General features: G+C 42.5%; 2 protein-coding genes across 3 annotated transcripts; both read right to left on the reverse strand.

The window, feature by feature from the left end:
- Positions 1-45: 45 nt before the first annotated feature.
- LOC115672457 (mechanosensitive ion channel protein 6-like) lies at positions 46-3,859 on the reverse strand. The gene is made up of 5 exons (XM_030594267.2): positions 1,725-3,859; positions 1,439-1,562; positions 1,038-1,331; positions 749-951; positions 46-565 (listed from the first exon to the last, which is right to left on the reverse strand). The coding sequence occupies exons 1-5, from the start codon at positions 3,578-3,580 to the stop codon at positions 277-279; spliced, it is 2,766 nt and encodes a 921-aa protein (XP_030450127.1). The 5' UTR covers positions 3,581-3,859; the 3' UTR covers positions 46-276.
- A 1,416-nt stretch (positions 3,860-5,275) lies between these two features.
- On the reverse strand, positions 5,276-13,569 carry LOC115672734 (serine/threonine-protein kinase STY46-like). Of its 2 annotated transcripts, none has more exons than XM_030594652.2 (16): positions 13,293-13,569; positions 12,468-12,582; positions 11,745-11,851; positions 11,480-11,599; positions 10,716-10,770; positions 9,950-10,060; positions 9,468-9,518; positions 8,477-8,646; positions 8,296-8,403; positions 7,718-7,791; positions 7,446-7,621; positions 7,053-7,148; positions 6,644-6,724; positions 6,506-6,559; positions 5,938-6,072; positions 5,276-5,643 (listed from the first exon to the last, which is right to left on the reverse strand). In XM_030594652.2, exons 1-16 carry the CDS (start codon positions 13,493-13,495, stop codon positions 5,566-5,568), a joined length of 1,734 nt encoding a protein of 577 aa, XP_030450512.1. In that variant the 5' UTR covers positions 13,496-13,569; the 3' UTR covers positions 5,276-5,565. The 2 variants fall into 2 exon arrangements, with proteins under 2 accessions (XP_030450512.1, XP_056169934.1); XM_056313959.1 differs by lacking the exon at positions 13,293-13,569 and adding an exon at positions 12,988-13,170.
- Between the last annotated feature and the right edge of the window lie 6,748 nt (positions 13,570-20,317).

Raw genomic sequence — 20,317 nt, forward strand, 5'->3', positions numbered from 1 at the left:
GTCATTGCTTATCGGAGCATATACCGTTCGAAAGAAGAAAGGACCTTTCAGCAGCCGTGCTTTCTTTTATTGGTGATTGTCGCGACATAGTAGTCGCGAGAGAAAAGTATCTACAAACTCACTATCAAGCAGCAGTATTGTTGCTTGGGCGCGCCAAGATTATACTCCGTTATTCCTGTTTCTGCTGAGGGGTTCACGAGTTACCAGGGACAAAATTTTGAAAGAACAAAAAATTCGGTCTGCAAAATCTCGGGGTTTTCCTGCTTCGGTCGCGTTTTAGCTCCCATTTTCTGTCCAAGCCGGGGGGAGACGGGTAGAGCTCACGAATGGCATCGCGCGGACATTGATGTCGAGGGGCAGCAGGCGGTACTGGAGATCGAGCTCTCGGAAGATCTTGACCATCTCCTCCACCAGAAGGGACCTTCTTGCCCACTTCTCTCCCATGTCCTGGTGGTTTATCTTGTGGCAGATCCAAACCGCCATCCTCACTCGGTTGAGCTCCTCCAAGTCCTTCATTATGATCATTGGAGATGAACACCAGTGTTCTTTCTTGCAGTTGATGTAGCTGCGGTGGCAGAACGAAAATGATATGATCAGTGAACGCCTCTTTGCACCAAGTAATAAAATGGAAACGTGCAATCGCTATGTCATACTAGCAATGCAATTAGCGGATAACTCGGATGGAATAAGAAGTTAACAAGAATAGGCATGTCATAATAAATTGTGGTCTTGCTTAGCTTTCACTTGCCTGGTTATCTTTTGTTTCATAAGAGCGATTTTTTCCGCCGGAGTCGATATATGGATGCAGAACTCGACCCCGTCACCCATGTCCGGGCTCCGATAGTAGTTGCCAATGGACTTTGTGGAAAGAGTGCTGTTTGGATACATGATCTTCTGATTATCATATCTCAAGAAGACAGTTGTTAAGATGTTCATCTCCTCCACGACCATCTGAAAAGGGTCGAAACACAAGTAAGACAGTAAAAATCACCTAAAAAAAATTGATGGTAGTACGCAAATAATAATCTTTAATTCACCTGAATCCCTTCAACCTCGCATCTGTCACCAACATCGAATGGATGCATGACGAATAAGAAGATGATGGCCTCGAATACAGTCTTACAGGTATTCCCGAATATAAACGCCACAAGGACAAGTTGAGAACTGAGGAAGAGCAAGAACTTGCTCGTGGCGATCCCGAGTATGAGAAGCCAGAATACCACAATGACGACGGCGACGATCACATTGGCCACATGATGCAGTTTATTGACGGCCGTCTTCGTGTCGTTCAGGGTCAAGGCAAGGGCTCTCCTCTCTCTGAAAACATTGACCTAAGACAAAGAGGCATAGCTGGATCACATCCTAAACATTAATCGAGCGAATCCTAGGAAATAATCCAAGATTGTGAGCCGATGTCGTGCTCGTGCTTAATACTTACCAGCCAGTTCTTGAGGCTCGATTTGCTGATCCTCTTTCTCTCGGCAGCTGCTTCAAACTGATCAATCACCTTCCAGGCTTCATCTTCTTTCATGAAGCGCAGAAGATCTTCCAAGGTTATATATCTGGAAGAAGAACTCAGATTAGGATATGATGAATAAATATGCCTGAGTTTATCAGACACCCTCGGGAAGATCAAATGCCAAACTGTAGTCACTGTTAAAGGCTTCACTGTATATTCTAAGTTCGCTCATCTCTTGTTTATCGATGTATATTAAAAGCCATACTTGGCGCCAGGTTTTGCGACATTCTGGAAGATCTTCCTTGCGGCAGCTTTAGCCTCGTGTTCGCTCCTTATCAAGTTGGTTGATTCATCCTCGTAGGCAGTATCAACCACCTGCTCATCCAAAGTAGAGAGGACCCCGTGCCGGACGATTTTCATCAACTTCTTCATGTTCCAGGCCGACACGTTCTTATGATTGAGTTTGTGCAAGTGATCTATCGAGAACCCCTCATCGCCCTTCCCCGAGAGAACCCGAGAGAACTTCATGCTCTTCATGTGGAGCTGCGAACTCCTCTGGAGCCCGCCGTTCCCAACCACTCTCCCACTCCTCAACGTAGAGAATGCGGCTGCCCGGAGCTCAGAGGGCACATTGGCCCCTGCATTTTGCAGAGTCCGGAGCTCATCTGCAATCTTCTCCTCCTCATCCTCCCCCCTCTGTATCTCAACCAGGGGCAGGCCAGACAGCGTCTCAATCACGTACTGATTGAACAGCGACTCCTGGATCCTATCGAAGTATGTGCTCACGTGGAACGACGAGGCGAGCACCTTGATGATCAGGGTCTTGACGAGCCACAGCAGAGTAGCCACCAAGAGACACACCAGGACCTTGGTCACGTGCCGCAGGCTGTGGCCGCTCGTCTCTCTGTCGACTTTCTTGTCAAACAGCGAGTTCCAAGCAATCAGGACTAGCCCCAACCACAAGCAATTCTGGACCGCCTTCCGAACGCCATACACGAAATACAGAACCCGCTTTCGCAAGAAAAAATTCCTCTCGATGAAGAACACAATAATCTTGATTCCCCAACCTGAGACTAATCTACCACAAATTAAGACCAAGATCATGAGCTCCCATTTCCATAGGCTGAGCTTCCACAGGCTCTTTTTCTTCAACGCCGGGATCGCGAGAGTGACGACGAAAACAGCAATGATCAGAATCAGACTCACCCATTGCAGCAGAGTGATTGCACTGAAATTGGCCCTCTTGTACTCCTCCGGCAAGTCCTCATCCGACAGCAGGTCATCGTCCTCGTCATCCCCGAGCAAGCTCAGAAGCCCGGATCGGAACTGGCCTGACTTGGGTATCTGGCCCGACCTTCGCTCAGGCTCCTCAGGAGGGTCCATCAGGCGGGACCGGGTCTTCATCCGCAGAAGGCTCTGCCTCCGCTGGAACGACACGTTCGACGAGCATTTCAAGACCTCATGGCAATCCTCGTCGTCGTCCCTGCTGCTTTGCGAGCTCTTATCCCCATGTTGGCCCATCCTGGGTGTCTCAGGCTGGGGATCGGCCAGGCTCCCCGAGTGTTGGTCGAAGGACACCTTGAGGTCTCTGGACCGGGTCGGGTTGGCGGGCGATTCGGAAACCAGAGGCATGTGCTTGTTGCTGTAATTATCGTTTCGGGCTTCCTGGCGCAACTCGTCCATCTCCAAGTCCATGTCCAGAGAGACCTCACCACCATAGGCGCCCTGCTTCGTCAAGAACTGCTTGATCAGCTTCGACGGCGGATCGTCCATCTCTTTCCCTCGATGTACCGGATCATCACTGCCGCCGCTCCTCGCGACATTGTCCCCCTCCGACATCCCGTCCCTCCACGAAATAACGCTGGCTTCCCTCGACATCATGCAGTTGTTGTCAACACTGTCGACGATCTTGAGGACGACGTCGCTCCGGTCAGGGCGATCGGGTGCCTGCCGACAGTGATGGCGGTCCACATCATCGCCGCCGCCGTCATCGAGGGGGAGATCGGAGAGGATGGGGAGCTCCTCGTGGCTGGTGGAGGAGTTGGGGGTCCCCCCGGCGGAGAGCCTCCTCGCGTGCTTGTAGGAACCGTGGGATTTGAACGACTTCTTGAAGGACTCCATGTCGAGAATGCAATCTTATTTCCCGGAGCTATCTTTATCTTTCCCCAGAAATGGCGATGATCCCTGTGATTGTTGGATCGAGAAGGAGTTCTTGGACGTGTTGCGTTGAGAGAGAAAATTGCTGAAGAAATGGGCTTTTCCCGTCAGTCGCGTTCAAAGGTCAGTGATGTCTCGTGTAGAGAGAGAGAGAGAGAGAGAGAGATCGTAGCTCTCTGCTGCAGAAGGGACAAGTGGCGACGTAGAAGAAGTGCGAAAAGAAGGAAGGAAGAAGAAGATGTAGAAACAGGGGGAGGCCGGGCTTGCTTCCGCGCTTTCTCGTGCATGGTTTTTTAGCTTTGTCACGCCAAACAAAGAAACCGCCCTCCTTTCTCCGTATTATTACCGTCGTGCCACTGTGCTTTGATCCTACTCATCGTAGGCGAAACGATTATTTGGCAACTACTTTGGAGTAACCAGAGAGCCGATCATAACCTGATAATCATCAACCTTGCTTGATGGTGTCATTCATAGTTTGTATTTCTCTCAAAGTATCACAGAACATGATCGAGTGATCGAGATCCATTTAATAGGTCCCGCAGACGAGGAGTCACAAGTTGTACGTCGTCTCTCGCCGAGTGTGGCCACGACCTGATGGGCGGCTCTCGTAAAGGAGAAACCCAGGCACCTAATATTTTCTCCTCATAAAGAGCCTCTCCATTTCTCCCCGGCGGGAAGCAAAAGGAGTGGAAGCTAACGAGTCCTAGGTTTCACAATGGCCATGATTCGGTAGCGGAGTTCATGCTTTTTATGATGTTCAGCGTGTGTATCTCGATCAAGACTTGGGCTTAAGTTGGTTAGGTCCAGCGGCGGGTGGGGCGCGCCGCTTGTTCTCCGCGACATCTACCCAAAAACCCAGTTGATGCAATAGCGAAAGTTTTCCTATCTTTTGGATGGGTCGATAGCTGTCCGGAGATTCATTCACGATATGAATCGAACTTGTGACCTCGTGAAAAATAGGTGATATATTTACGATAAGGCCAACCATCTTGCCTGTTGTGAAAAAGTTACCTCTCTAAATTCATTCTTAACACATTGGAAAAACCACCGATAAAATATACCAATTGCGGACAAGGATCAAGTTTTTGGGCCACAGAATTTTAGTATCCTACAAGGTGCATGTTGCATAAGTAGGCAAAAAGAAGCGCCACCGTGAAACTCTAATGGAAATGCGTGCTTTTTCAAGCCGAGGTCTCGTTCAACCCAGAAACTTAAAGCTGATTTATTCAGGTTCGCTTTGCTTACCATCATCGGTCCAGTCCATTGATGAAGAGATTTGAGCTAGAAATCGTGATGGAAGCTTTCTATCTTGTTGATGGGGCAAGTTATATCGCTGATAACTGGAAAAGACGTTCTTCTGTAATTGTCAATGACACTCACATGATTGCCTGTTAAGCTGGCGAAAGCTATAATGCTGCAGTCTCCTCGCGACGATAGACACGATGCACGATATCTAGCTATAGTTGACAACCATGATTAAGCGCAAGTGAACTAAGCTCAAACGGCACTCAACATTCATACGGCAGCTACAGAAAGACCAAACCCAACAGGTCTATATGACTTTGGCATGGGGTCATCAACCCCGCCCAAATGTAATCCATCATGCACTGTTATTATCTTGGAGGCTCCAAAAGACCTCAATCTGGTAAAAACCAAAACTTTGCCGATAATTTTGCCACTAGAATAGAAAAGGATGAGTTTTTTCCACCGCATCAATTTGTTATTGTACAGCCGCAAGAAAGTAAAAAAAAAATCCTTTTGCTATAGCCACTCGATTCAACATCACTTCCTTTCTCAGACGATGCTAGGATGGATATTGCATTGTGGATTAACTAGTCAAAAATTGAAAAGGAAAAAAATTTGTAAGAGATTATGGAAAGATAGCTTATCATGTGGACACATACTGTACAAAGCCAATGAGTAATATAATTCTATCTCCCTTGCGCCCTTCAATGATGCCCTCGCCTGAGCACGGACAGGAATCCCCCTGATTTCTCCCTCCGCCGTTCATCTCCATCATCTCCAACCTGTTCACGTCGTAATTTAAATTGAGATTTACCCAAACAGGGATACAGCTATCTTGGGCGAGAGGTTAGGATCTCAAGGAAGCCAAGGCCGCAGCTAGGGCGAAGCCAAGGTTAGGGAAATAAGGCCCTTGAATCACACAAAATTTGATGGAAAGCAAAATAATGTCCAATTGCTAGCTCGGAAAAAGGTGGTCTTGTTCACATGCTTTTGCTTGCCACCTTAGAAATTTTTTTAGATAACCATGTTCACTAACGTTATGAGCCACCTCCACAATCTGCAGACTAACAACTCACCTCCTTTGCAATTTTCTGTAAGATGGTTATTATTTCAGAGAAGTCGGGCCTTGAAGCTGGATCTTGCTCCCAGCATCTCTCCAGTAACTCCACAAGCTTTGGATGGGTGTCTTTTGGAATTGTAGGCCGCAGGCCCTGAAGTATGGGAAATAAGATAATAAAGCGCAAGCTTTATCAATAAAGAAAAATTTCCCTCCCAAAAAATTAGAGGTAACAAGGAAAATTTTCTGGTTAACAAGGACTTGGCATCCTGAATCTTGATGTGATTTGAAATAAAACACAAGCTTTACCGATAAAGAAAAATTTCGCTCCTAAAAGATTTACCGGTAACAAGGAAATTTTCTGCCTAGTGAGGACTTGGCATCCTGAATCTTGACGTCGATGCATAACTCATAAACATGATTGTGCTAAAGCCTAAGAATTTCCCTGATTTGGTTCCGATAAAAGGACTCCATGCGGAACTTTGAGAACTTCACAAGAGCTTAATAGAACATAAAACCTGACTAGCCGCTCAGGCTCACTCAGGTGATGTGACATTAGAACATTATGAGCAATAGTTGTATTGTACCTTCTGAACCACTCCAACGGCCGCTTGCAATGGGGTTAAGTGATCATGTGGAAGCTGGAACACAGAAATGCTAACAAATCAAGACAAGGAAACGGTTGAAGCATGCTGCATAGACTAAACGTACTCAACTCATATTACCTTCCCTGTTAGTAACTCCCACAACACCACTGCAAAGCTGAATACGTCAGCTTTATGATCATATGGCTTGTGTTCTATTACCTTCAATGCAAAATAGAATGGGTGTAAGAAAACACCGCATTAGCACATCCGGAAAATGAAAAGTAGTACTCTCTCTCAATTCCCTAAATGTGAGGTCCAAGCTAACTACATGATTGAGGTGATTTTTATGGATGAAAATCCTCGAAAGAATGTGAAATTTTAGCAAATCCCAGAATGAACAACCATTGAAAAGCAATGAACTCTGAGAAGTTTTGAACAAGTAAAGAAATCCACGGAACAACAGGCAAGAAGTAATGAACAAGATAAACATAATGGAGGCAAAAATCATTGCTAACAGCTCCACATCAAAAAACTTCATGGGAATAACCTCAGGAGCCATCCATCTGTATGTTCCAGTTTCTGCAGTCATGACTCCAGATTGTGCTTTCACCCTGGCAACCCCAAAATCAGCAACCTTAACAACCTGCCAAGAAAACCCACAACAAGACAGACAATGCATTAGAAATGACAAACTTTCTATAAGTGGGTGTTTGATTAATGCCCAACAAAGTCCTTAAAAAAATAAAGCAGAATTTCATAGTACTTTAAGCCCGACAGGTATGTGGGCAGAAAAGAATGATATTAGAATAAAACACCCTAAATGACAAATGATAATTCATGAATAGGTATATATGGTCCTCACCTTTGTTGCTATGAACAATCCACGTTGTAAAAAAATGCAACCAATAAACCATAAGCAACACAAAAGCTATTGCCTTACTTCATTTTCATCCATCAATAGATTGGCAGCCTTCAAATCCCGATGAATGATATTATTTTGATGCAAGTAATTCATTCCCTTGGAGACATCAATCGCTACTTTCAACAAGGTAGGAAGCTTGAAAACACCTCTCTGCTTATGAAGATAATCATATACACTTCCACCAGACATAAATTCTGGGAGAAGATGAAAGATAGAAAAGCAATCTCAGAAAGAGGGTAGTCAAGAAATCTCGAAGAAAGGAAAAAAAACTCCTCATTCTGGATTATTACCTGTCACGATGTACAAGCTCGGAGGTTTTGTGCATGCACCAATAAATTGAACAACATTCTTGTGCCGCACTTTCCTGAATGATGACAGGCTTATGAGAACATGTGGAGAGAGACAAAACATTTTTTACACGAGAGCCACCAGATAAGTGTGTGCAGAAAGGAGATGAAGATATGGGGAAAGTTCCACAATCAACATGCAATATGGACTCTCTCACAAGACACGTGAGAAGGAGAGAAATAGAAGAATGTTTTAATTACTGAGAAATTACAAAAAATTCTGCATACTGCTTAATTTGTGACAATTTTGAACAAATACAACCATATATTTACACGATGCACAATGACGTCTAAATACATAAGCTCATGTATATACCGTGGTGTAACAGAAAATGCAAAGAATAAGCACTCCAGAAAGATGGAATTTGCGTAGGATCCACATGTTAAATTACAGGCAATACTATAACATGGTCAGGCACGGAAAAAGTTAAGCACGCACGCATTCACAAAAAATGCACGGTAATTCTGATTGAACAAACTGGAAAAACTATCAAGTGAAACCCCAGGCTAAAGTTACAAACCTCAGAATAAAAACTTCTTGTGCAAACTCTTTTTGCATGTCTGAATTTACACGTTCAGGCTTCAGAACCTTGATTGCCACTTCCTGACTGCAGTATGTACCTTTGTACCTGAGGTTCCAACAAAAAGGTTAGAGCACATATTCGCACAGTAGTTCATCTGTCTAGGAGTTCATTTACTTACAGGTCACCATATGAACCAGATGCAATTTTGGTTTCAAACTTAAGACATCTTGGATCCAGTTCCCAAACATCAGTTCCATCGCTTGGTATAGAAACATGATCACGTTCCAATTTGATGGCCGTCTGCGGAAGCTCAATTTTGGGAGAACCATGTTCTGGCCAAGAATGTTTCTGTAATGCAAGGCAAAATGAAAAATCAGTGGGATGTTCACACTTACACTCAATGAATTAGCTTTGAAGTCACCAATTCAAAGGAAAAACAAAATTCCTGTATCCCGCCTGTCTTTGGTTTTAACCACTTGTTATGTCAGAGATTAGCTATGGGCCTTCCACTGCTACCAAAGTGAACATTTTGCTAACTAGCATTCCGACAATGAAAAACAATTACATCAACATCTCTGACATGTTTACAAAAGGGATCTTCTCCAGAATGCTCAATTCTCAACCTAAACCACATAAACAATAAAAAAGATGTATTTAAAGACGTCACTGGGAGACTACCCAGAATTGGGAGCAGATGGAGTCTTCTCCCTTAGAATCCATAGTAAGAGGCCAACCGAAAATATTCATCTCCATTCAATCAAACACAAACAAATTTGCTGAGAGCGAAAACCAATTTCTGTTACCTTTACAAAAAGAGCTGCTTAGAGCATGACAACAAAGCCATATGAATCTAATTTTGATTAGAGACTTTATAGCCGTTCGATCAGTGAAATTTTATTACATACCTCCAGTGCAACAGCAAAGTCTACTTCATGTGAACTAATATGCAGAGATGAGGACAATGTAGAGAAACGCTGAATAACGAAGTTGCAATGCACAGTTATGTACTTCCTTTTGTGACGAGTAATTTCATGCTTTTTTGGTCCGAAAACTGAAGTTGCCAATTAGTATAATTTTCTGTCATTTTAGATGCACAAAACATTGAGTCTTTCCTTTTTCTGATACCATTGACATTAAAAATCTTGGTATGGAAAAACCGAGAGAATTACCTCAATCTTAAAAACTTCCTTTTCCAGTGCAGCTCTTAGATGCTCCGTCTCCTGCAAGTCCAAGCATTCCCTTGAAAATCATGTTGTGCTTTTTATCGATAGTCGAAAAGATCATTAAAAACGGAATATCCAACTTAAGAATATCATCCAATATGATACTTAAATAAGTGAGAATAACTCAACTTACTTTCTATAAATAAATGAAAAAACTTCAAGGTAGAACACACCAACACAACGGCCCTTTTGTCACAGAAATTACAGTTACACCTTCTACAACTTTGATTGTACATATTTCTCAAAGGCTTGTCCAGACGAGTACTTTAATCTTTTCCAGACGCTGTTAAAATGTCTGTCGACACAAAAGAAAAAGCCCCTAAACCTCACAAGCCACAAAAGGTGGGGTAATTTCACTTGATGTAACGACAACACATATGCAATTGTCTTTACGTAGACTTTACAAGATAATCACCATGGATAGATACCTCGTATGGCCAACCATCAACTACAAAGACATCTAATGAATAGCCATCCACTGTGGAAAAGGCATGTGCTTCTTGGATGTTCAGCCCAATATCAGCAAGTAAGGATGTCAGCTGCAAAATTTTCACAGTTAGTAAGCTTGAGGAATTAGAGATATCACTTACAATGACAAAAAAAAAAAGAAATTTCACATGATTCATGCGTCATACGATAGAACCATTATCCTCAATTAAAACTGACACCGAGACTGCAAGGTCCACCGCATAAGCATATTCATCAAGCAAAACCGAACAACCCAATACATAGATTGGATCCCCTTTTGCAAAATCGTTATCAATGAGATTTCAGTTAAACCATGCAATTTCATATGAACAAATGCAATACTCACTATGATACTGCAGTTATAATTGATGATATCTAGAGGACTTGATAAGCTTCCTCTGATGCAATGCAAGAACTTGATGAAATGCGTTTTCCATCGGGGACAACAGGAGATAAATATATTAACAGAAAAGTAGTCAGAAGACCACAACAATTGAGCCTGTGTTCAAGGCGTTTTCGGAAATATGGCAGCATGCGAAGGAAAATATTAATTCCAGGCTACAGTTGATAAATCACCTTCATAGATGAACGGTGGACTGACAGTCAACCTACAGCAACAGGTATAGCCAGCCCATGGTAAATGCGAAAGGAAATGCAGTAAAGATCCTCCACATTTCTTTAACATAGAAACAAGGTAAACATTCTCTAAAAACCAAAATCAGGTACCTGACTAAGAAGCTTTGGCTTGTCATCAGTTGATAAGGTGATTTCATGCATGGGCCTACATTGTTGATCATGTACACATTTTAGTTGCACAAAAGAGTCGATAATTAAAATATCTCCACAAACTGAACTGCAACTAGGTAGATGGTAAAAAGGACCATTGCATCTTGGTTATCACAGGGACAGTTAAACATGCATAATGTGCAGAAAGAAATCTAACATGTGTTATCCAGGCATCATATGTGCCAAAATTTTAATAACTCGAATTTAAGCTCTGGAAGCGCTGAAGAAAAAACGCAAGGAGGACAATAAAGTTGGCCAGCTGCAAAAGGCGCTTTGAGGCACTTTAATCACCTAATGGGAGTACAAAAAGGATTAGGAAAGCTACAATGAGAAAATTAAACCTACAATGAAAGATTTTTGTCAAGCACAGCCATTCTGGAAATCTATAATCCTAAGTTACTCAGCTCTAACAAACTACATTGGATTGGATTAATAGGACGATAAAAGAGCTTATACAAGCCGCTTGATGTCTCTTAAGAAAAACTATAGAAAATAAAACTAAGGAGAGAGGGTGGCGAGGCATATAACATGCGACACAAACACAAATACAGCATGTGCGATGTGCATACGAGACAGAAGCAAAATCCGATCATCATTCCTGGAGAAACATCACTATGAGCTATAATGCATCCTCGACATAATCGCAATGGGAATCAGTTTAACAATTTATAATGACTGAGCTAGTTCAAGACAGGAGTTCTTACCGAGAGTACTGTGCATTAGCATGAACAGAATTATCGCCATCTTTAGCAAGGGATTTACTAGCTTCAAGTGCAAGAGCTTCAAGATTTGGTGATGAACCAAAGGCAGGTGGTGGATGAATGCTGATTGAAAGATTAGAACAAGAAGTCATTAGTATCAAAGACAAGATAAAATCTAAATGATAAAAGCAAAAAAGACATCAATCCATCTAAGGAAATACTCTCACTGAGTCCTTCAGTTCTTTCTTTGACAGGTCTGCAGGAATACCTTTGTCTAATGGGATGATTAACTGAAGTAACGGTAGTAGCTTCTTCATTCGAGGAACGATCTGAATGGATGGAATCATTTGAATGCGCCTCAGATGCAGGAAGAACCTGGAGAAAGTTATTCTACTTTGATAAATCTGTCTATGGAAGTAATTCGTGGAAGAACCGGCGGTTATTTACCGATCAAGAAGCATCATGAAAAGGTCTCAGAAAGTTCGGGTGCAACAAGGAAAGACTGGATGCAGATCCCTCACATATCATAAAGCCAACCTATACTCTCGTGATTTTACAGTACTGTAATTGTCATGCTGAGAGCAGATCGGAGGAACAAACAAGGAAACAGAGAAGAGGAAAAAAAAACGAAACCGGCTATTCTCATTGATTAAAGCGAGGCAAGACTGCTCTGCTAGCAAGCAAAAACCAGAAAGCGCTGCAACTGCTACTAGTTAGCTTAAATAAAATTATGTACAGGAAATTGTAGACTAAATTACTAAGGAACTCCGTAGCTTGTGAACACTTGGTTATAGAATCACTATGAATACTAGGCAAAACAAATGTGCCACATAGCAATCGCGAGTTCTCAATCTACATGCACGACCTGCTACATGTCGCATGCCCTCGATATAAATTTGTAGATGTATTTGTAGCATAGCATCTGAGTCCTTTACCGTGAAGATAAGCAGATTTCAACATGTATAATTAGGAGAGGATCGACCCAATTTACCTGTACCAGGCGAACTTCAATGGCCGGTCTATTAGCCGGATCGTGAGCCAAATGCAGCAACCTTTGGTGCATAAGCACATCTTCCGCCCGCTCTACATTGACATCTAAGGCATATCTGTATGCGTTCAAAGGAATCACATCTATTATCAGCCCGATAACGAACACAAACCCAACGGACTATCGAATACGGAGAAATCAAGATCGCTATTTAAGCCGAGAAAAGAGACGGGAAAATGTTCTTGCCCACAGAAAGAAAAAGAGATTTCGAAAAACAAAAATCAAGTATCGAAATCTCGATGGCGCATGAAGTGGAATACGAGTCGCTAAAAGGTTTAGACGGGAAAAACAAGAGCACAAGTCAGTGTCTGGAAAGAGTAAAGTAGAGGCTAAGAAGAGAAAAAGTTGAATAACGAGTAAAGCGCGTGATGGGTATCTTCTCCATCTTCCAGAACTTAGTGCGCGATACTTCACCCACCAATTCACGTGAAACAAATCCAAACCACAGACAGCTCGAGCTCACCCAGCTGATGGGAACTCGCGGAAACCGAAAGGCGAATTCGAGAAATCAAAGAGACGATGGAGCAAAAACATGAAACGAACCCACAATGCGAAAAAACTCGGCGAATCCGACACGGATCTCCGAAACAAGAATCCAAGAAAATACTCAGCTGGGTAAAACAAAAAAGAAAAAAAAAACAAACTTCTCACCCTCCCGTAACGTGCCGCGCGAAAAACATCGTACCGCGCACGGCCCTATCCATAATGCGGGCACGACACAGGACCGACGGGAGGGGAGCGACCGAGTTTTAGGTTAAGGGAGGTCACCGAGAGGGGAGGCGATTGAAGTGAGCCCAGAGCTCGTCGTCGAAGCCCGGCCTGTGCGGCTCCTCGAGGCCCGAGTCCTTGAGCCGCCGCAGAATCTCGGCGTACACCTCCATCTTCTGCCGCTGCCGCCTGTTCCTCGCGGGGGAGGAGGACGCCTCGTGGACTCTGCTCCCACAGCTCTCGTTGTCGTCCATCGTCACCATGGAACAGCAGAAGACAACCCCAAGAAACGCAAGAATCCGCACACAACCCAAACACACACACACGCCAGAACCAAGAAAACAAGAAACAAAGAACAGAAGAACAAGAATGCGGGACCAGACGGGGAGCGGTTACGGCCCCCCCAACCCCCACCCCCTATCTTGTCGTTTCCCGGGCTATTACTTCCAGATACCACGTCGGCCGAGTTCGGATGGGTCGGAAATCAATGGCGGGTGCCGAAACGTAAATAAAGGAGCAGGATCGGACGAGGCATCGTCTCCGCTGCTCGTGCTCCTCTCTCTCTCTCTCTCTCTCTCTTCTACTCTCTTTCTCTGCAAGCATTGCGGTGTATCATGGCTATGGAGGTAATTTTGGGTGGGTGGACGGGTGACGTGGACGCTCTATCAAGAGGCTCATCCACTGTCATTACCAATTTCGGATTTGTTTTAATGAGGGCTTGGGGGATTAGCTCCATCTGTTTTATTAATGAGGCATACCGAGAGCGAGGTTGGATACTGTTTATGTCACTAATTACCATATAATCTTCAAACACCCCCCACCGAAACAAAAAAAGGAAGACTTACTAGGTACAGTATCGAGCCGTGCTCGTGTTGTCACGTGATTAGGCTAGATCAAGGCGCGAATGATAACTATTTTATTTCCTTATTTTTCCTATGTTTTCTATTACCGTAAACAGATTTTGAACAGAAATCCATTTGATAATCGGGACAAATTTTTAACCTAGAAACAGATTTGGAATAGAAACAAGAAGTAATTTTTTTTTACTTTTTTATGTTTATGACAAAATCAAAAATTATAGCTCTTTTTTTTGCTCGCCCCCGCCACCCCCCATTGCCATCGGCCACTCGCCCGCCGGTCGTCCACCGCTGCCCACTGGTTGACGGGAACAGAAATTTAAATATAACTTATCGAACGAATTTCTATTCTGAGAACTAAAAATTTGTGTCAATATCAAATATTACTTTCTACTCAGAAACTCGTCCAGATAATAGAATAAAAAAATCTATTTCTGACTAGAAATTGAGATAGAGAGAATAATGGTTTTTATTCGCACCCTTAGTTTCTAGCAAAGAGATTTATCTTTATATGATTTCGAATTCGGCCGAGATTGGTAAAAACATTATTAGTATGGTGGGTTTATCTTTCGCACTGGGTGAGAACGTTGCGAAGCTTTCACTAACACATCGACCTATCGATTTCGACTTCTTATAAGACGAGAAAAACTTATCATAAAAAAAAAATCTTACACCCTTTTAAATAACGTACTAATCGCGTAAATCAGGTAAAACACGAGTCCAAATCTCCTCGACAGCCTAAATAGGAAAACTCGTGAACTTTTTTTTTTGTGTCAAATGAAAAAAAAAAAAAGAGCTTTTCCTTGACAACATAGAAAATCGGGCGTGGATTGTGTCACTAAATGAAACGGGCGGGTCCAATTCTAAATATTATACACGCATGCTCACTTCTCATCGATTGCATATTTTCGTATATGATCTCGACTGAATCTGAACATTTGAATCGATGGGATACATTAACACTCTTGGAAAGATTGATGAGAGCAAAACGGCACCAAATTTTCTATGGAATCAATATTTTGCAAAGTGAACACGTAAAATTCTTGTTAGGTGCTTAAACATGAGTAAGTATCTTTCATCTTAGGATACGTTTGTTTCAAGAAAAAATGAATGATATAAAATAATCGTTTATATCGCTTATGAATATGGAAGAACGAAAAAATATTTCATCATCCAACAAAATATCCAGACACGATCGATAAAATATTTTTCATCGACTAATTATTTTGGATAATATAAACAATCATTTGGAAAAAAAAAATTGAATTCATGCCACATAAAATTTGTACCATGTTATTTGTCCAACTTCCCATTACGGCCGACCAAAAAGATGTTTAGCTCAGCACTCCCCCCCACTAGAAAGTACCGACTACCAAATGAAGGGATCCGGATAAGTTCACGCCGCAAAGACGATAATGCCCCCGAACACCAACAGTAATTACGATGGGAGACAATCAGGTAGACATGATCATGGTTCGGAACCGGCGATTCCGGTTCGTGGCCATGTATGAAACGGAACCGGCGGTTCCGGGCCGGTTCCGATTTCGGCCTGGTTCGGAACAGGCCGGTAAAAATTTAAAAAAAAATAATGAATTATCAAATTATGAAAGAATGAATTATTCAATATAAAATGTAATCAAAATGTACATTGTAATCAAATTTGGGGAAAAAAAAGAGTTTCTCCACTTATCTGCAATTTTTTTTTTTGGAACCGGGCCTGTAGGCCACGGGCCGGTTCCGATTCCGAACCATGAGCCCGGTCAACATGCCGGTCCCGGATTTGACCCAGGCCCGTTCCGGGCCGAAACCAGCCCGTGGCCACGTCTACAATCAGGGGGCAGTCGGCTTATTTTGATCGGAGGCGCGAGCGGACGGGCGACGTGCGCTTCTTCGGCGGTGGCCGGAATAAACACGCGGCCTCCTCCGTTAATGCAGGGAAAGGGAGGGATGACCGGTCGGTCCAAGGGGGCAGATTGGTAATTGCGCGGTGAGGAGATCTTTCATGGTCCGGGAAAGATACTCCCCCCAATAATACCTTCAGATTGGGTCCCTCCCTTTTATCGTGGGGGAGATTCCTGACATTTCTTTCAATAACAAAAAACAAAAAAATTAAATTAAATCGGCCACTGCATTTGTAAGCAAATTCATATTTTTCCTCCTCGGATTTTGGAGGCATCGACAAAAGTAGAGACGATCGGTTTCAGGATCAAAGGATGTTTTGAAAAATATGATAAGAATGTTGTTTTGACGAATTTGATTGAAAAACAAAATCAAGCAATCTTCCTCGAGACATCTCGTTGAGATCACTGTACGTCGATCATGAAGTGTAAATGCCCATCAGCTGCCTGCTTCTTTGTCGAGATAGGCGTGCCCAGTTTGTCCACGACCTGTATTAAACGAGACCATGTGGGAGGCCTACATTGAATGGAATCAAGCGTTTCAACCGCTCTTCATAGTGCGCTACGGTCGAGGAACGCAAGAGAATGTGTATAATGTCTCGATAGAGATTAGGTAATCGCGACGTTTGAAATCAAAATAAATTTCCGACATCCTGAATCAGGCTAGACAAGGAGGGTCACGAGATGGACCGAAGAGACAACGTGGCGTGACTTATCATCGGATAAGAAATTCGGATTGCGACGAGTTCGTACGCTATTTTGACAATCGACAAAAACTTCAGCATTCCCTAAATACCTCGCGAAAAAAACAGAATAACATAAGCAAACAACTAAATGAATTAGTCATACATGCATCAGAAATCAAAAAGCCTCTACTTCTATGCTCACATCTCTGCAACGACAATCCGATAAATTTGCCATTCGAGTTTGATTTGTTCACAAACACTGTGAACTGTTATTTCACGCGCATGTTCGCATCTGAACCGTCGAATCCGGTCGATCTTTCGCATTTGAAACGTCTATGTCCAATGGTATATTATCACCGAACATAATAAAACATCTGAAGAAATTTTGTGATATTTCGCAACTATTTTCATTTTTCACGTAATATCTCCTTCTTTTGTTCCCCTTTTCTTCTTTTGCCACGTTGTGTCCCTCCCATTTGGACCACTATCTTGAAGTACCTTTCAAGAAATTTTGTGATATACGCAGTATCTATTTACGCAGTCGGGAGAGCAGTTCACGGCTAACCTTTATTAGAGCGATTATCAACTTTTTTTTAGATTAAATTACCAATTAATTATGCGTTATCGACTCTTGCTCGAGTTAGTAACTTCCGTTTATTTGTTTATTTTTAAATTACCAACATTTCTTATCTATAGCAAGAAAAGAATTCATCTTGTATTTTACAAACTTTTATTAATCTTCCTTACCATCGCGTTAAATTATCAACTATTATATAGAATTACCAACATTAATTGAGTGCGTACCATTTTTTCGTCGATTAAGTTATAAACAAGTTTTGAGTTACCGACTCTCGTTTTACTTACCAACATTTAGTTGTTATTTTTTCAATTTATCAACTTTGATACGAAGTTAGCACTCTTATTTATCTTAACTTACCAACCATTTTTAGTAATTACTAACCTCAACCAGAATGTTTACCGACTTTTCTCCTATTACGTCGCCGACTAATCTTACTTTACCAACTCTTATTTGAGTCAGTTATGCCAATGGTTATTTGGCTTATAAAATCAACAACTTATCTTATCTTTTAAAAAAAAACTCTTCTTATCGTTTGCCAATTGTTATTTACCTTTCTTACCAAGATCTTAAAATTTATCAACTATTATATGAAATTTCCAACTTTTTGTGTAATTTATCAACTTTTTTTTGTTTTTCTGTTAGATCATCGATTAGTTTTGGGTTACTGACATATTTGAGCAACTTACAAACATTAATATTTATTTTCCTAAACTTATGAAATTTTCCTTAGTTACCATTTTTACTTTCCTTGTTTATCAACTTTTTTAAACTCATGACCTATTTTTAGAGATCACCAACCTTAATTACGGTTATGGCCAACTTTTCTTCGATTAAGTTGCTAACTAATTTGCACTGCAAACTCCCATTTGAGTTAATAACGGGTGTTTCTTTGGTTCTTTTACATCACCAACTTCTCTTATTTATGATAAAACAAAATAAAAAACTTCTCTTATCTTTTATAAACCTTTATTTACCTTTCTGAGGGTGGACATCTGGAAGCTCGATTTGATTTTGTGCAGGCTTGGTGTGTGCTGAACGTGTTCGGCCTGGGAAATTAGAGCTTTTTTTAAAGTGCTTCGTTTGGCCACCGATCATCCCTGGTTATATCATCGTTAGTCAATATTTAGGTGCTACAGCGTTATTTTAATCAAGTGATAACCTTTGCGACTTAGCACGCTTGATTTGCGTGTAACACGATACGCGATGTTAATTAGAAGTTCGGCGTCGACGCCAACGTCGGGTTTCAGGGGTGCTCTGAGCACCGCTGTTGCCTCCGGTGTGATAGTGCCCGCATTCCGGTCACACACAAGATAATTGTACCAAAGCACGTAACTCTGCGCTCCTTAACTACGGAACGCAACGATAAAGCCCCATGAACGGAGTCTTACGTGACACACATAGATGGTGGTGGGGATTAACCGAGCCGAAAAAATAAGATAGCTCTCCACGAATACCTTGTGATTGTTGGTGCTTTGGCACTCGTAGAAGCTATACCCGAGCTTCGCATGCAATTTCCTACACTTCCTTAAAGCACGAGTGACAATAATTGATTAGTTCCTTTCAAGTACGTTGATGCGTACATAACTTGCCGATTCCTTTTTTCCTTTGATAAACTCTAGCCTATCTTCATAATTTGTAACATAGCTTCGAGGTACATGCCAAGGTACATAAATCCGCTCGCAATGTTGGTTTTCGGATCAATCTTTGCCGGTTGAATGCAATAATCTCTCGAGTATTGAGACGGTCGAATACCGACTATAGGGTTTTTTATTTGGGTCAGTTGCAGATTTTAAATTCTATACGAACACGACAAATACAAGTATATTCGCATCACTTTTCAGATCTGGCTTTGAATTACATCAGATGCATCGCTTAGTCCTAACTCAATCGAATTAAAAATTTATCACGAGCATATTCGAAGCGCACAAGCGAATAGTAAAACGGAACCGTTCTCGCCAACCTAGGGACTCGAGCTCCAACCGCTTTCACTCGTGGCGGGTTTTGTCATGGCAGTAGTAGTACGAGTTTCAGATCATAAAAAGGTAACGCACATGACATGGCCGTACCAAGAGGGGGTTTATACCCGGTTTATTCCCAGCCCCCACGAGATCGTCAAACGTGACAAATGGACTAAAGATAGCTTTCTCTAGCGGTGGTAGCTTTGCCCAAATCCTGTAGCCGCGAGATGAACAAAGTATTCCCAATGGTGACATCGTGCTGCCACGCCCATTGCCAAACCCTCGACAGCATCTTAAAATCTCTCCGGATAAGATCCCAATTGCCGGCCAATTGCGGCGAGCCCCCCCCCCCCCCCGGTTCATGGGGAAGTGCAATTTTAAATTCGAAGGGAGAAAATTTAATGTCTGATCTTTTTTTTATTTTTTTTTTAATGTCTGATTTGAATGCGGTGTTCGATTGGGATGAGGAAACTCGAGTCGACGGGGGCGGGGCTTGACTTGCGTCCATGGAGGAATGAATGAATAAGCGCCCGCCGCCCCGGCGGTTAGGATGGCATGGGGGGCTCGCGGGACGATGACGTGGCGGCGGCCCTTCGGGGTGACGAAGGGCCGGGGTCAGTGGGGGAGCTGGGCTACGGTGCGGCGGGGTCCATGAGGGTCACTATGGTCTCCCAACATTTTAAATTAATAATCAATTGGAGGAGAAATACTTTGACCCAAAATAAAAAATAAAAAATAAAATTGGAGGAGAAATATCCGGGGCAGACCTTTCCTTTCTGTTCTCTTTCTTCTCCTATTTCCGTCGCATCTCGATCGATTGTGTACATGCACTCGTCAACATATTTTCGAAAAAAGGCAAATTGCTCTATTGAAATGTATAAGCTTTCATATAGCACAAGATTTCGTCGAATGTCAATAAGATCTCACGAGTATCGCTGCAATTGTTAATCATCCAGATCGATCTCGACGGAGCATTCGAAAAACCTGAAAACGAGTAGGGACGCAAGTTGACCATATCCTTCACTGTGAACAGGAGCTGTATTAATTCGAATGATGAAAAGCTTGCTCCAGACAATTTTTTTTCCTTCTAATCAGGGTGTCTTTGT

The sequence above is a fragment of the Syzygium oleosum genome, unplaced genomic scaffold (assembly GCF_021117445.2).
Source record: "Syzygium oleosum isolate NSW1041296 unplaced genomic scaffold, Sole_v2.1 Sole_v2.08, whole genome shotgun sequence".
Taxonomy (NCBI): domain Eukaryota; kingdom Viridiplantae; phylum Streptophyta; class Magnoliopsida; order Myrtales; family Myrtaceae; genus Syzygium; species Syzygium oleosum.